Below are 17,974 nucleotides of genomic sequence, written 5' to 3' on the forward strand. Positions count from 1 at the left end.
CCCCCCCCCCACCCCCACCCACAGTTTCCCAGCTCTACTCTCAACCCAATCCTAACCGCGGACTTAACTCTCCGATCCTCGATGTCATAGTATTGTCATTAGTATTTCCTTCCTACTAACCAAACAGCAAAAAACAAGTAAAAAGTTCACTTTAGAAAAACGAAATGGGTTTAAATTTTGCCAGGCCAGGCCATCAAAGAACTGCCTCTTCCCCAAATTGGAAGATTCTTAGAAAAACGACTGCGGAATAAACAAAAGGGGAGGTATCCAATCAAATCTGTTATCACCACTACTTGATTAGCCTATCATTCCCCACCTCATAAACATAATAACTACTGCAAAATCTAGTACTATAGTACCCCATCTATCCTCCTCTTACAGAAGCTAAACGTACTAAATCAGACAGAGGCTTTGCCCTCAACTTCCTAAGAGCTGCATTTGAAAAGCAGCATTGAGCTACAAAGTTCAGAAAGGCGAAAAAAAAGGGGCAAGGGGGAGGGTACGAAGTTGGACAGATATGCGTATAAGAAACCTACACCAGGTTTTAAACAAATAAGAAACCTACAACAGGTTTTACTTTAAAATCACACTTAAAAACATATTTGTTCATAAACATCACCAAGAACATCAAGCTCATGATGTGAAGTTTTAGCTATACTAAGGGAACACTGAACTTTTAATAACTAGTGCTTCATGTCGATATATATTAAAAATAAAGTTCAAAGTATGCAGACTGCTATCGGTGTAATGTGTTCTCCAGTACTTCGCTACTCAGACTACTCACTGTTCCTAGCTTCTGGATTCTGCAGATGACATGAAAATCAGGGATCAGTTGGGGAGTAACACGCAATATATTAATTAACCGCATAAACAATAATGGAAATGCGAAGGGTGACTACTAATGAGATCTCAGACTTGTTAAACAAGTCAACATCATAGCATTTCCCTTGCCAAGCCTTCAGGTAGTAGTTAAAAAGCCCTGCAAACGGGGTTGATAAGCAAAACCCTTACCCACACACAGTTACCAACTTGGTTGGAAGCCCCCAAAAGGTAAGCAAAAAGGATTCAGATTCTAATCAATCCTGCACCAGAAATCACAGGCTGACCGAACCGACATGGCATAGGGTTCCAGGTAAATAAGAATACCACATGATTTTAAAGATGTAGCAGTAGCAAATTAAGAGGCCTAGGCAGGAGTAAAGCATCAACAAAAGACAGAGAACAAATGACAGGATAACTCCAGTGATGGATAACATCATGCTTACCCTGTAATCTAAGCTTTGAGCTGCTTAAGAATCTGAGGGTGGTTGTTGCTGCTGGGGCCAAATTGGCTGTGCCATATATGGGCGGGGCTGCTGGGCATAAAGTGCTTGATCAACAGGCTTTCCCATGTACATCCCTGGAGCTCCAATCGGTTGAGCAGATTGTGGTGGCATGCCATAATAGAATGGCAGACCCTCAGTTGGGCCTCCAACAGGAAGCGTTCCTCTAGGAATTGTTGCAAGCACCTCATCTTTCAAGTCCTCTCTTGGGACAATGTCAACTAAGAAATCAAATATGTCAGTCCTTGTTATGGCTGCAGCGATATCATTTTTCTGCAGCGTCCTCCTTTTGTTCTCCTCAGTGTGGTTCCATGCACGCAGTGTCAATTCAAGTATGAACATCTCACAGGCACGGGCAAATACGACTGGTGCTTCAGCAGATATCATCCTAACATCTTCATCCGCTTTCATGATTTTCTTGATCCTTGCCAATGGCAAGCTATGATTCTTGAAATCAGTAACATGCTCGATTTCTTGATATTGATTTGCCCAGAAAGTCTGGAGTTGTTGCTGCAATTGTTGTTGCTGCTGCTGATGAATGTGCTGATAAGCGAGCTGATGTTGCGCCATCTGGGCTGACGAAGCAGAAAGACCAGCTGCTTGAGGAGATTGAATTGCACCAGCTGAAACTGCAGGAGGAGAGGGCCCTGCCATTTGGTTAGCTTGGTATGGAGCACCATATATTGGAGCTGAGCTAGTAACGACTCCAATACCTGGAGGCTGTCCATTTCCATGTTGATCCATTTTGAGCAAGATTCCCTTTTGGAGAATCCAAAGCTAAGTTAGGCTGTGGGCAAGGTAGAAACAAGTAACAATTTTAGAATACAAATAAAGTTTCTCAAGTATTAGGAACTGAACAAACAAATCAAAAGAAATTCAGCTAATCACATCGAGGGAAGCCCTGACTAATCATGTCACTTATGAGCTCAATTGTCTCATTATGTTCTCTGCACAATGATACTATAATAATAATAATAATATCCACCTTTTTTAACTTCTCGCTTGCACTTGCACCCGCTGATTGACTATGATCACTACTTCTATACCTTCTATACTGTGGATATCAATCACATGAAGATAATATATAGATGCATTTCAAAGTAAACATCAGATGCTACTAAAGACCATACAATTTAAAAATATATGCAGAGTATGCATGGAAAAGTATCTCAACCAAATAACAGAAATAGTCCATTATAACGGGTATACAGATTCACAAGTAGTAACCCAGTGCAGTAAATCTATGCATGTGAAATATTCCACTGTAAAAGATGTAGATAATCTATTAGAAGGAAAGCTAGACGTGTAAAAGGAATTAAGTCATTAAGCTCCATCATGTCATAGTATAGATCATATCAATGAAGACAAGACCTTAACAGGCAAAGGATAGTAATGAGCATTAGACCGCTCTCATGGTGCAAGAAGTAGCAGGCTCTACCACCCTAGGGGCGGACAATTTAATGACATGATCACTCCTTAAAAGAGCTACAGAAAAAGTATAATCGAAACTACTAAAAACTACAAAACAATGCACTTCATACAGAATAACAGAGTTAACAGAGTCATCAATTCAAAGTATCTATTATCAAAATCTTGTTTGTAGTAACAAAGAAACTTCTTCCCAACCCTGGCACGAGGTGAGCATGCATAATTGTGGCAAAATGTTCCTACACTCCAGATAAATTTTGTTACTTTTGTCTTATCCAAGATACAAACTAAATTCCATCTGGAAGTGTAATAGACACTACTTTCAAATAAAGAACATGTCTATCATGCATCATTTTTTAAACCTATTTGGATAATTTGAAACAACCTGCAAATTTGTCATTGTCAGGCAATCCAAATCCCAATTCCTTGTTATTGAGGTAAATGTGTAACTAAATGTTCCACAGTCGGAAAACTTGTCATTCTGATATCATCACAGAATCCAAGTACCGACAGGGGAATCCAAAACCTTTGTTTTTTTCTGGTCATTCTGAATCCAGATGGAAGTTAATTTGGGAATAACAGGCACAAAGAAAATCATAGGGAATAAAATGCTTTCCACAAGTGAAACAACACAGAAAATTGAATTCAATCCATGATTAAATCATTATTCGTAACAGAGTCTTTGTAGCATTTGCTTGCTCCTAGTGATTCATACATGGAAACAGTAACAGAAGCATCTCTATCAAGACAGCTTAACAAACAAAAGTACCATCTTATGCATCTGCAAAAACCTAACTAAATTTCAGCTCTAAACATCATCATTAAGAAAAACATATGTGCCTGTCTATACAAGAACATAAGACTTAGCCCCAAACTTCAATCAACAAGCAAAAGAAACCATATTATGCATCCACAAAAACCTCTGAACTAAGTTTCAGCTCTAAACATCAATAAGAAACACATATATACATGCGTGTCCCTATATGCGCCTGTCTATGCAAGAACATAAGACTAGCCCCAAACTTCAATCAACAAGCAAAAGAAACCATATTATGCATCTGCTAAAACCACCCCTCTCAATTTCAGTTCTATCACCACAAAACATAAACCCACACATGCATGCATGTAACTTATGTGTGTTCATGCACAGAGCAAGATCACTTCACAAATACTAAAGACACCCACAACTGATCGATCATTGATCAACCTAAAGGTCGAAAGGAGAGCAACACTCAGTACCTCCCCACTGATTGAAGCTCCAAATTCTGGGTTCGCCTCACCAAATTACCTAACATCAAGGGGAAAAAAATCAGCAAACAAGCGATAACCTTGAGAAAAAAATTCGAGCTGAAAATCCCCCCAAAAAACCCATACATCTCCACTCAAAAAATGGAACCGACCAAAACTAACAACAAGAAGCAAAAACAAAACAATAATCAGCAAAATTGTTGCAAATATAGACACATGCAGATACAAAACTGAAGTTAAAAAATTGAAACTTGGGATTCCAACCAGATCAAAGACTTACTAGAAATCAGGGATAAATCTCCATCCAATCCAACAAAAAAACTACCTTATTTTTTTTTAAATAAAAAGAACAAGATTCATGAAAAAATGGAAACATGCACATGGAAAATTGAAGCTGGAAAAAACAAAAATTTCAATTGACAATAAAATTCACCAAACAACCCATCACCACAAAATCCAGACTGAAAAACCCCACTAAGAATCAACCATAAATCTCTACAATACCAAATCAAAACCACCAAATAACCCCCCAAAAAAGAAGAACATAGCTAAGATTCCATATTAAAAAATGGAAATTTCAAGTCTAAATCAACAAAACCTCACTAAATTAACAACAAATCTCCATTTTAATCAAACACCCACCAAAAAAAGGAAGCAAAATTCAACCAGCATATGTAAAATCATAAACATGCAGATAAAAAAAAAGAAATTGAACCTGAAAAATTGAAACTTTTATGCTTTTTTTTAGAGAGAGAAAGAGAGAGTGAGAGCTAGGGTTCAATCAAAGAGGTAGATGATTGATATATTGATTCCAAATACAGGTGAAGAGCTAATAAATACTTAACACTTAACTACTTATTCAAAGTTTAAAATAAAAGGTACAACCTTATTTGTTTAAGGTACTACTAATTAAAGCACAAGTCTTTTTTTATGGTCTTTCTACTATAGACTAGAACTCTCCACGTGGCCCCCAAATATTTTGAACTTTATTGTGATCATGCTTACGTTAAAAATGTTTTAACAAAAGAAAAGAAAAACCTAATTAATTTTTACTAATTTTTTTATTATAAAGTGACAAATCTTTTATCGTCACCTTTGTTTTTTTATCAAATTTAAATAAGGAAGAAAAATTGAAGACGCAACTACTCAACTGTTTATGTGGCAATTTTAATTGAAGTTTATTTGATACGTTTAAACACAAAAGCATTAATTACTACCGTCACTGTACTTTTAGTGGTCATAATTTCACATCTTAAAATTATATTATAAAAGAATTTATTAACATTTTTTGATTTTTTTATAATTTTTTAATATTTAATTTTTTATTTGAAATATTATGTTAATATAATTTTTTTTAATTTTAAATTTAATTAAATTAACTTTCGAAAAATATAATATTATAAGTAAAAATAAATGGATAAAGTATTTATTTTGATGTAGACAAATATTCCTAAAGCTTTTTGATATAAACATTAATTATGTATTTCTTTGAGATAAATATTCTTAAAGCTTTTGATATATACATTAATTATGTATTTCCTTGTGATATTAGACAAACATCTTATTAAAAAAAGTAATTTTCATATTACCTAGTTTTTTTTTATGTATACATTAATTATGTATTTCCTTCTGATATTAGACAAACATCTTATTAAATAAAGTAATTTTCATATATTACTTGATCACTTATTAAATTAAAATAGAATTAATTATATTTTTTCTATTTTCCTACTATTGTTGAAGTATGCCCAATACTAGCCATTCTTGATGTATAATTTTTCATTGATATGAAAAAAAGGATAAAATAATAAAATTAATGAATTTATCAATAATTTCTTAAATCATCGTATAAAATAAAAAGTGTTGTTCTAATATGAAATAGAGGGAATAAGATTTTTGAGTTAATGCTCAGATAAATGAAAGTGAAAGAATCACCGATCAACGGATATAGTATCATAAATAAAGTTGTTTTTCTTTTAACTAGAGATTTCGAGTTTGAGCGCTCAATATAAAAAATTTCGTGATGGAGAACACCTCTTACCAAATGGGTTCTTACACGAAGGGTATCTAAAATAGCAAAGCTCAAATTTAAGTAATCGAGTAATTCTTTTTTTTAAAAAAAAAATGAAAAAACATTGGTATTTAAGGTTTTTAATTCATTTTATTCACAATGAAAGAGTTGAAATTGAGGCAGACTAATGCAGACCTAAACTATGAAAAATAAAATATAAATTTTAATAGCTCAATTAACTAATCGTTTAATATTTTTTCTCAATTTCATTAATCAATGGGGTGGAGGTGGGGGTAATGTAACACTTCATCTGTATCCAATCGATAACTATAGAGGAAGTCATCTAATTAATTTGTTTTCTTGACTATTTGGCTTCCACTAGAAATTGTTTTTTTGCCAAAAGAGCACTTCATAAAGATACAACGTGTTAAATTATCCAGATAAGATAAATTAGGCTTTTGTTGGTATAAAGTCGTTACATATTTTAGGCTAATAATTATTATCTACTTTATTTCATTTCCTTTCATTTTATATTAGTTATATTACTAAAAATATTTATTTTAAAATATCATCAATTAACAAAATTTGAATATTTTTTAATCTTAAAATTAATTATTTTTAAAGTAAACAATATTGACTAAACTATTCATGAAGAGTAAATTATTAAAAACACTTATTATTCATTATTCACGATTTCTAAAAAAATATAATAAAAATAAAATATGATAACTAAAAAAATATAATAAAAATAAAATATGATAACTAATATAAGACGTAATGAATACTCAACAAAGACCTATCTTCGTTAGTCATGATTTCAAACAAAATATTTGAAATGTTTTAAATATAGCTAAAAATGCAAGTTATGAAAACTATGCTGATAAACACCTATCTTTTCTTTGTGACTCTCGCAGATTTTTCTTTCTATTGATAACTTTCTTTTAAATATTGATACAATTTATTTATTTGTCCATTCGATATTCGTGGACAATTTTAGCTAGAATACTTTTAGTACGACGACACTTGAATTATGAGGATGTATTATTTAAGATATTTGTAATTTTTTAGCCACAAACTTTATCTTATAATGTTTTATTTATGGAATTATGATGGGCGATTTAGATATTGCGCGTCATAGATATTATGTTTTGGTTTACCCACATGAAGATTGATTTAGGTGTCGATTACGATGATTTGAATCGTGACAAATTTGTTCTTGTATCAACTAGTTTAGTTCCTATCTGAAAATTGTCACTATTGGAGAAGCTCTGACAGTGTTGAAGGAATTGAGATGGATAAATTAAGGAAAAATTAGCAAACTAATCAAAATCAATAACTTAATTAGTAAAAACAAAATGTCAAAAATGTCATTATTTTGAAAAAGAATATGTATCTTAATTAAATCCCAATTTTATCTCCTAAAAAAATAATTTATTTACATTTCTATGTATACCCATATCACTTTTCCCAAATTATTTTAATTTTAAAAAAATCAAAATCTGCAAAATTTCCCCATATCTCTCTTTCATATTTATCCCATAAGTAAAAAAAATAAAATTCTCTCTCTCCATATTTTCATGTTCGTATTCCTATTCAACCTTCAAATCTTTCTTCTCTTCAACTCCAATTTTTTTTTATCTTCTACCGAAATATTTTTTTTTATCTTCAAAACTAGATTCACACAAATTCCTCTAATTAAGGTATTTTCATCGTTATCTTCTTTTTTTTTAGATTTATTTTTTGATTTTATTGTTGTTTAAATCATTGGTGAAAGTAGGATTCTTCTCGTTTAGAACTATAAAACTCTCTTCAAAGAATGATTCTAAGAGACACTATTCATCTTAGTAAAACGATTTCTAGTGATTTTCCATCATTTAATCTATGTATTACTCAAGAAATAGCGGATATTGTAAGATCTGCTTCTAAAATTAGGAAAGAGAGACGACAAGAATAAAGTCTTCATCAAATTCAGATTGAAAACGTAACTCGTAGGGTACAAGAAAATGACGGCCAAGACCAAATTGTTAATGAAGAGGTATTTAAATATCTTTTACACGTTTAGATTTTTGCATGTTGAGTTGAAGTTAAATAACAATTTGTTTAACAATGTGTACTGAATATATTTGTAAATTTCTTGTTAATATTTATTAGTTTGTATTTTGTATTCAGTTGTTATTTTATTATTGTATTTTGGGGTCAATTTTTGTTAATTTTGATATATTATTTTTTTTCATTCCTTTATATTTTTTCACATTTGTAGATATTCAATAATTTATGAATACATTTTACATGACTCTTACATTTCAGATTTTATTAATGAACTTTTGTTGGATTTGTGTTGTATGCTATGAAATTTGATGTATATTATTTACATGAAGAACAAAATCCTATTAGTTTCTTTTTATATATATAAGAAAAAATTTAGAATTTTGTATCCTTTTTCAATTTGTATTAAAATCGTATGTATACAATTAATATTTGTATTAATTCAAAAATTATATTGCATAGTTTATGAATTTGACATTTTTTTGTAATTTGTATTTATTCTAAAGGTATGTCAACTAGTTATATATTTTATTTAAGAATGATTACACCAAATATTCAAAAAAAAATTTCAATTTAATATTTCATTCTTACTTTTTCATCATATTAATTTTTTGTATTTTATATATTAGTATACAAATTCTAAATAAAAACTAGAATAAATAGTAATACAAATAAAATACATATTGAAATGAATACATATAAGATTTTTGAAGAAAAAAATAAATACACAGAGAAAAAGATATATGAATATAAATATATTTCTTAAATAACTATATAGATACATTTGGCATACCTATTGGAATGAATACAAACTAATAAAAACTATAATGAATATAAAATAGAATATATTGTGGAATGAATATAATTTAAAACGGTAAAAATTCTGGAGAAAAAAAAAACAAAGTTTAAATTTTATTTGAAAATGTAACTGATGAGAAAATTAAGTGATTCTTACCTTTTTTTTGGAAATATTCTCTTCCTTGATTTTCTCCCTTTTGTTATTAAATAATTATATTCTTTAAATAAAAACAAATAATAAAAATATAAATAAAATACATAACAAACTAAAATTTGATATTTCTACTAAATATTAAAAGTGTTGCTAATTAACCCTCTTAAATATTAAAATATTGACATTTTAAAAAATTTTCTATAAATTAATTATTAATTCTGAATTGAGCCCAATACACATTCTCCACTTCAACTCGCTTTCTTAAACTTATATCCTAATTTCCAAAAAACAAAATCAAAAAGAAACAAAATCAACTCTTTCTTCTTCTTCTAATTGTCGGACCCACATTAAATTACTTTAATTTTAATTAATAATACTGTAATGAACATTTGAGATAACATGCTATCAAATTTTATTGAACCTCATTTGATTTGTCATATCAAAGTAATGTGTTAATAAGACACTTATTTTATCGAATAAAAATATCTATATTATTTTGATTACTATTTAATTTTAAGTGACACAACTTATAAAATTAGTCAAAATTAAGGAGTTATCTAATTATTTGATCATTTATTTTATGAGTTTCTTACTCAATTCTATTGATGTATTGTTGAATTTATAGAATATGCACATTTTTATAAATGCATTGTATTTCATAAATCTTTTTTATTATTTAGACACCTTCAATAAATAAAACTAACCTTGTAAAAAAAGTGTGGGTCAAATTTTAAATACATTTTAGGAATAATGCACAAGTACTCCCTCAACCTATGCCCGAAATCTCAGAGACACACTTATACTATACTAAGGTCCTATTACCCTCCTGAACTTATTATATTAATAATTTTCTACCCGTTTTCGGTCTATGTGACACTATCTTGTGGGCCCAATACTGGTTGATTTTTTTTCAAGCTAGTGTCACGTTGGCTTAAAAGGGGTAAAAATTATTTATAAAATAAGTTCAGGGGGCAATATGACCTTAGTATAGTATAAGTGTGTCTCTGGGATTTTCGGCATAGATTAAGGGGGTACTTGTGCATTTTCCTACATTTTATCTGAAGCTATCACTATTTTATTTGTAGCTATCACTGATCCTATTATAAATCTTGATACATTTTATTTGAAAGTGTTGTTATAGTCACATATACAAACAAATGTAGTATTGCTATATGGTTTTAAAGTTCATATAATACAACATATTTGCTACTTAATATTTTTGTTATCGTTTCTACTGAATATCGTATTGTACTGCTATTTATATATTGTGTTATTATTGCTACTTAATATTGTGTTGTATTGCTTTTTAATGTCGCGTTGTATTATTTTTTAATATCGTATTGTATTTCTACTTGCTACTAAGATTTTGCTTAGATAAAACAGATCATATTGGGTGGGTCATGATCAAACTCGAGTTTTAGCCATTTGAACTTAACTCATTTGAGCCCAAAGTAAATTTGGGTGGGTTATAATCCAACCCGTTTTTTAAGACAGTTCATTTTAACCTCTTCAATTTTAGCTCAACCCGCTCATTTAACACCCTTAACTTCACCCTATATTAAAAAAAGGGAAAAGGGTCTGATATACCCCTCAATTTTGTCATTTAGAGCTGATATACCCCTCGTTGTAAAAGTGGCTCATATATACCCCTACTTGTAAACAAATGGCTCACATATACCCTTTTCCTCTAACGGAAATGAAAAAAATAATAATTTTAATCTAAATTTTTATTATTATTTTTTAAAAAAATATAATCCCATATGAGTAAATTTAATCCTCATCAAACATATTTTTTTTGACTTTTTTTTATTTCAATGAATAATTTATAATTATTATTTTGATAATCAAATTTATTTATGTTTCACTAATATTCTTGTAAAACTTATTGTAGATGACCAAATTTTTTTCATCGAATACGAAATTAAATTACAATATACACACAAAAAAATACTTTAATTTTTTTTCCTTTAAACTAAGGAATGAAAGAAAAATACAAAATAAGAATAAGAAACTCAAATAATTATAATAAAAGAAGTCAAAAAATAATTTATGTATGAAAAAAAATAAAATATACCTTGAACTTTGATAGAAGAATCATATATACCCCTAAATAAATTTTTTAAAAAAAAATTAGAAGTAACAAATATAAATTTAAAACTAATTTTTAGCTTCCGTTAAATGAAGGGTATATGTGAGCCATTTTGTAACGGCAGGGGTATATATGAGCTGTTTGTATAACGGTAAGGGCATATATGAGCCACTTTTATAACGAGGGGTATATCAGCTCCAAATGACAAAGTTGAGGGGTATATTTGACCCTTTTCCCTTAAAAAAATGAAATTTTATTTTTAATCCGCATTACATATTTTTTCGCTTTAAATCTATTGACTAAGTTTGATACTTAAAAATGAAATCCATTAAAAAAAAATAACCATTTTCCTTATGTAGTAATACTAATTCAATACACAATCACTTGAAACTTATTTCTTCGTATTCTTGAAAATCTAATACTTATTATCCATATTATTTTGTATTATTTTCTATTCACTTTGCGTTGACTGACAAAGAATGAATTAATGATAATAAATTATTAACCTATTTATGATATTGTTTTTTTTGGTAGGTTTTTNTCAACTATTAAAATTTTGCCAACATTTTATATAAACAAAAAATTGTAATTTATAGTATTTTTTGTATAGTTTTGAATATCTAAAAATTTTATTTAAAATATTAAATTAATGTAATATAATATAACTGTTGAAATTTAGTCAAATTGACTTTTGAAAAGCGCAACATGACAAAATAAAAGTAAACGAAAGGACTCTTATTTAGTCTGTAAAAAATATTTCACACCAACTATAAAAGCCCTTCTTTTGTTCCTTAATTTTCACCCTTCAATTGTTTCTCTAACACAACTTGAGATCTAATATTTTTCATTGCAACATATAGGATTTAGAGACATATTTTCTTTTTGCTTCAATTACAAGAGATAATAGAGAGTAGAAACCATGCCATCTTTGATTGCATTGAAGAAAAATAACAAAAAATGTTATAATCATACTCTAGAAAAGCAGGAGGAGAGCAAGGAGAAAATGAAAACTCTTAAAATGAGGCTGGAAACATTGAAGAAGAAAACAGAAAGTTTGAAGATCGAAATAAACGATATAAAGATAACACTCATTGATAATGAAGAAGCTTATAAAGTTGCAAAAGCCAAGGTGCAAGAACTTGACACCCAGTTGAAGGAAGCTCAAGCAAAGCAAAGGGATTGAATCCATCACTCAACTTTGAGGCGTATGCAGGATTTTTCGTTAATAGTGAATAATTTCTTGAATGTTAGGGTTTTAGATTATCTTAACTATTCCAATTCAAAATAAGTTAGTTAAATTTAATGTTTATTGCCTATCATTTATGAAAAAAATAAATTAAATTTCCAATGATGTTCAAACTCATGGAAAATGCAACATATGGATTGAGAATGTATGCACAAAATATTCTAATTTAAAAGATGTTGTAATAGACAAAACTATCATTTATTATTTTTCTCAAATTATTATTTAATTATTTTGTAATATTGACTAAACTCCTAAAATATATGGAACGTAGTATTTATGTAGTTTCCATGAGAATTGATGTAGACTCCCAAATTATATGGAAGGAGAATTACAAAAGTCTTCTAAAATATATGGAAAGGAGAATTAATATATGGAAAGAAAAAGTGAAAATATATGGAAAGAAAAATCAAGTATTGAAACCAAATATATGTAAGCATTCCTTTATTTTGTTCAATAATTTTATTTAATAGTGTTAAATCACAAATTGTTTAGAGGTTGTAGGACTTTCATGAAATATATATGATGCTAATAGTATTTGGAAAATTATTTTTATGATGAAATATCCATGGCTAATATACAAGAAATATTATGGAATTTGGGCATTTCTAAAAAATGGTATATAAATATAATTATGTGTTAAAAAATAGTGTGAATATACGAGAGGGTTTCCCAACTCATTATGATGTTCTTCACAAAGTTTTTACAATTTTTTTTGGGTATCTCGGGGAGTCATATCCATGGGCTACACACAAAAAACTTAGAAATTTAGTTAATTCTTAAAAAATGGCCTATAAATGTAAAAATATGGATTAAAAATGGTGTGAGTATACGTGATGATAGGGAGGTCCTCATAGAGTTTTTTTCAAAAAACTTTTGGGGTGCTTCGGAGAGCCAAATCCAAGGGCTAATACATACCAAAACCTGAGAAATTTAGATAATTTATTAAAAATGACATATAAATACAAAAATATACGTTAAAAATAGTGTGACGATATGTGATGGTTCCCAATACATAATGGAGGTCCTCATAATTTCTTTAGGAAATTTATTCGATGCTCCGGGAAGCCAGATCTATGGGCTAATACACACAAAAAAATCAAAAAATTTGAATGATACCTAAAAAATAGAAAGTAAATACAAAAATATGTGTTAAAAATAGTGTGAGTCTACGTGATAGTTCCCCAACTCATTGCGAAGGTTCTCAAAAAAAAAAATTGGGTGCTCCAGGAAGCCAAATCCATGAGCTAATACACATGAAAAACCGAAGAATTCGGGTAATTTCTAAAAGAATAGCTAGTAAATGCGATAAAAATGGTGTGAGTATGCATGATGGTTCTCCAACTCGGTACCAGAGGTTCTTATAATGTTTTTCCAGAAAAACATTTGGGTACTCCAGAGAGCAATATCCATGGGTTAATACTAACGTAAAACTGAGAAATTTGGGTAATTCCTAAAAATGACTTGTAAATGTAAAAATATGTGTTAAAAATTTGGGTAAATATACGTGATCGTTCCTCAACTCATTACGGAGATCCTCATAAAGTTTTTTCATAATTTTTTTGGGTGCTTTGGAGAGTCACATCTACGAGCTAAATACCGAGAAATTTTATTGAGGAATTTAAGTAAATCCCAAACAATGGCATGTAATGCGAAAATATGTCATCACGCCCCGAGAATACACATTTGATGTAACACGGGACCTAGGATCACGAGTGACCCCAAGCTAACCCTGAACCTGCAATATCAAGCATACTAAGCACAGCTAAATAAAGATATACTATGCGGAAACTTAAAACAATAATTAACTGAAAGTGGGAAATACCAAAAACTGATCTGAATATATAAACTTACTAAAAGTTTAGTGATACTGAACAATCACTTAAAAACTAAAGTTGAATATAATATGTTTAAAAAAGCCTCTACGGACTAGAGTTATTGGGACATGCCCCAACTAACTCTAGCAAGACCCAAAACTGAAATGAAAGACTAAATATGAAAAACATGTCTATTGTTCTCGAAGTATAAGGATTTACAACTGAAGCTATTGAATATGGACCGAAAACCGATCGTATTCAGAATACTGAGTACTTGAAACTATATCATAAAAGGATGTAGCGTAGAGCATGCGTCAATACTTAGAATGTACTTAGCATGCAAGATATAGATAATAATTAATAGCTAAACAAACATATAACTAAATAAAGCATAACAGAGCAATGATATAATCTGAACAGACTAATAACACTGAAATATACTGAAAATTAAGGTAAATACAATGATCAAGTACTAATCATGAATAAAACATGCCGAGACAAAATACTTAGGTATAAACTGAAAGTGGGGTCAAGGCTCTATAGTCTAAATATGAGAGCTGCAATTTACCAACATAAAATCATGTGTGCTAAATGCGAAATCCGATGTACACCCCATCGAGACGATCCAATATACCTTTTCAAGAGTATAAAGACATGCTGACGTGATCACTAAATTTGATGTCCAACAGAGGATACTTGTAAACCTACGAGGCATATAGTTTTGAGACTATGAGGTACGCTGAACCCTAGTCTAGGTTGGTGCTAAGCCTACTCTCAATTGAAATGTGTATAATACAACATAACTAAAAATACTGGATAGCTCGATATTCTGACATGCAAATATGAGAATGCAACATTTAAGTACTAACAATGAAATGTTCGAAAAGTGAAGCATTTTTATGTGTTTAACAGACCTAACAAGTGTAATTCATGAACTAAGAGAATCTACACAATTAGGATTTTAAGTTTCATGCAAGGAACTAAGCAAACTTTTCAAGAAAACATGACAATTCGATTATGAATACCACAACAACTAAATCACAATAATTATCAAAGGTTTTAAGAACCCTAAGTCTAAACAAGATATAGAGAATAAAAAAATTGACTGAATTCTAGGGACCTAGTGGATGAAAGGAACCCACTAGTGAAATCCCACATAATTGGTGACGAAATTTACGGAGAAATTCTTTGGGTTTTGGGGCTGAACTGAAAAATCTCCTGCTTGTTCCCGAAGAGTTGGTCGACTCTTTATCCTCTTTTGCTCAAGGTTTTGGTGAATTTTGGAGAATAAATTATTTGGATAAGTTCTAACTAAATTAATAGGCTCAAACCGAGTAAAATGACGTAGTTTAGGTGTCCAACACATAGGAAAAAGGATAAAAACGACCTCAACTTAAAATCTGACGGGGGCCTTTCACGGACCCAATGATAGACCGTCAAAGGAACCACGGCCCGTCAACTACTGGGTCGTGGTTCTTGGCCATTGTCTACTGGTTTAGGGCCCTCCCATCTACAGTCTACTTCACAGACTGTGTGAAGGACCACGAACCTTGAAGGTCACCGTGGTTCTTCACTTGGGGTTAGGGGTCTACTGGTTCAGCTTTGTGAGCCTCACCACGGTCCGTCATCAAAATTATGGGTCGTGTAAGGCTCCTCGGTCTGATGCCTATGCCTTGGGTGATCACTCTGCTTCGCCTCTTCCACGAGTCTTCCCACGGCTCGTGTAGTGGTCCACGACCTGTGAAGGGCCTAGCGGTCCACCACTTCTGGATAGGTGTGAACCTCGGTAAGGGTGATAGACCGTAGTTCGTTTCACGATCCGTGAACCCCTCCGTGTTTACAAATTTTCTGCTTTTCTATTTGAGCTAAGTTCTAAGGGGTTACATATGCGTTAAAGATGGTGTGAGTATACGTGATGATTCCCCGACTCATTATGAAAGTCCTTATCAAGTTTTTTCAGACGTAAAAAGTACTAAACAAGGACCTATCTTTTGTTAGCCGTGTTTTCAAACAAAATATTTGAAATATATAGCTGAAAGTGCAAGACTTATGATAACTATGCTAATAAACACCGATCTATCCTCTGTGTGATTGCCGCAAATCTTTTTTTCTTTTGATGACTTGCTTTTAGACATTGATACAATTTATTTATCCATTTGATATTCGTAGACGGTTTTAGTCATAGTACTTTTAATATGATGACATTCAACTATGGGGGATGTATTATTTTAGACTTTTGCATTATCTTTTTTTTACTTAGCCAGAGACTTTATTTCATCATATTTTGCTTATTAAATTATGATAGTTGATTTAAATATTGCATGTGATTAGATGTTATGTCCTGATTTGTTCATATGGATAGTTTAGTTCTAATCCAAAAGCTGTCACTAATATTGGACAAACTTATTTGTCAGTGTTTGGAGGAATTAAGATTACCCTATTGTGTATATATATTATAAGGAATTAAATAATTGGAAAGTGATAGTAATTAGACTTTTTTTTACCTAGATAATCTTAGACTTTTTCACATTAATAGTTCAAATCTCTTCCTGAGCAATGGCCATTTTTATCATTTATAGGTTGATGTTATGAAAAAAATGTGTCTAGTGATGTATTACACCAACACTTTTAATGATGTACAAATTCATTCATGGAGCTATGGAGCACTTTGTGCTAAGCATTGTCAATTGATAATGTAATGCATAAAAAATTCTGATTTTTCAGATTTCATATCTATATTTTTATTAAAAGACTTTATAATAGGTAAAACTATGATTTGATATTTTTCTTTAAGTTATTATTTAATTATTTATATAATATTGGCTAAACTCCTAAAATATATGGAATGTAGTATTAATGTAGTTTTCACTTTCCTTGTGTACATGAAAAAAATAGCAGAATTAATGTAGACTCCAAATTATATGGAAGGAAAATTTAGAAAAGTCTTCTAAAATATATGGGAAGAAGAATTGAAAATATGTGGAAAAATTGAAAATATATGGAAAGAAGAATTGAAAATATATGGAAAGAAAAATTAAGTATTGAAACCAAATATATATAAGCACTCCTTTAATTTTGTTCTATTATATTAAAGGTGTTAAATCACAAATTGTTTATAGGTTGTATTTAATGTATTTAAAGTAGCAAAGAATTTCAATTAAATATGGTTTCTTTTCAAATAGGAGAATATAATTAATAATGCGCTTCTATAAGCAATGATAAAACTATAATTGTAACACATCTCACTATCTAATATTTATTAAATATTTTAATTTTTTGAGCAACTAGCCATTTAATTGGTTTTTTAAATGCATATTTATATTTGTCGAAATTGATATTTCAAAGTTTTAGTTAGTATTTCAAATGCTCGTTTGTTTCAATTTCTAATTTCGTGCTTACATATAAATTAAAATATACAACAAAAAACTTTCTTGATGACAGACATTTGTAATTATTCTATGACCATATTTTGTGAATACTACTTACCTAAATTTAAATCATACTAAAATCATTTTCATAATTAGAAATGTTTGACCCCAAAAAATTGGTCTGGATACGGCTAAAGCGAAAAATTACATATATTTAAGGTGCATTAAGTATGAAAGAAAATATTTTTCGAAAAATATTTTTCAATTTTTTCATGTTTGGTTGGGTCAAATGTTTAGGAAAATATTTTTCAAATCAACTCATTTTCCTCAAATTTAAGGAAAATTACTTCTCTTAAAAAACTTAAAGAAAACATTTTCCAGAACTCTCGTTCACCCTCTCCCTACCACCCCCCTACCATCTCGCCACCCACCCACCCCTACCAGCCCCCC

The 17,974-nt window shown here is 30.2% G+C and overlaps 1 protein-coding gene across 6 annotated transcripts; it reads right to left on the reverse strand.

Moving 5' to 3' along the window:
- Positions 1-542: 542 nt before the first annotated feature.
- LOC107007840 (nuclear transcription factor Y subunit C-9-like) lies at positions 543-4,844 on the reverse strand. Of its 6 annotated transcripts, XM_015206646.2 has the most exons (6): positions 4,714-4,844; positions 3,990-4,038; positions 2,308-2,376; positions 2,036-2,109; positions 1,266-1,951; positions 543-803 (listed from the first exon to the last, which is right to left on the reverse strand). In XM_015206646.2, the coding sequence occupies exons 4-5, from the start codon at positions 2,064-2,066 to the stop codon at positions 1,290-1,292; spliced, it is 693 nt and encodes a 230-aa protein (XP_015062132.1). In that variant the 5' UTR covers positions 2,067-2,109; positions 2,308-2,376; positions 3,990-4,038; positions 4,714-4,844; the 3' UTR covers positions 543-803; positions 1,266-1,289. The 6 variants fall into 6 exon arrangements, with proteins under 6 accessions (XP_015062132.1, XP_015062131.1, XP_015062130.1 ...); XM_015206645.2 differs by lacking the exon at positions 2,308-2,376; XM_015206644.2 differs by having other exon boundaries at positions 1,266-2,109.
- Positions 4,845-17,974: the final 13,130 nt, after the last annotated feature.

This window comes from Solanum pennellii, chromosome 1 (assembly GCF_001406875.1).
Source record: "Solanum pennellii chromosome 1, SPENNV200".
NCBI lineage: Eukaryota > Viridiplantae > Streptophyta > Magnoliopsida > Solanales > Solanaceae > Solanum > Solanum pennellii.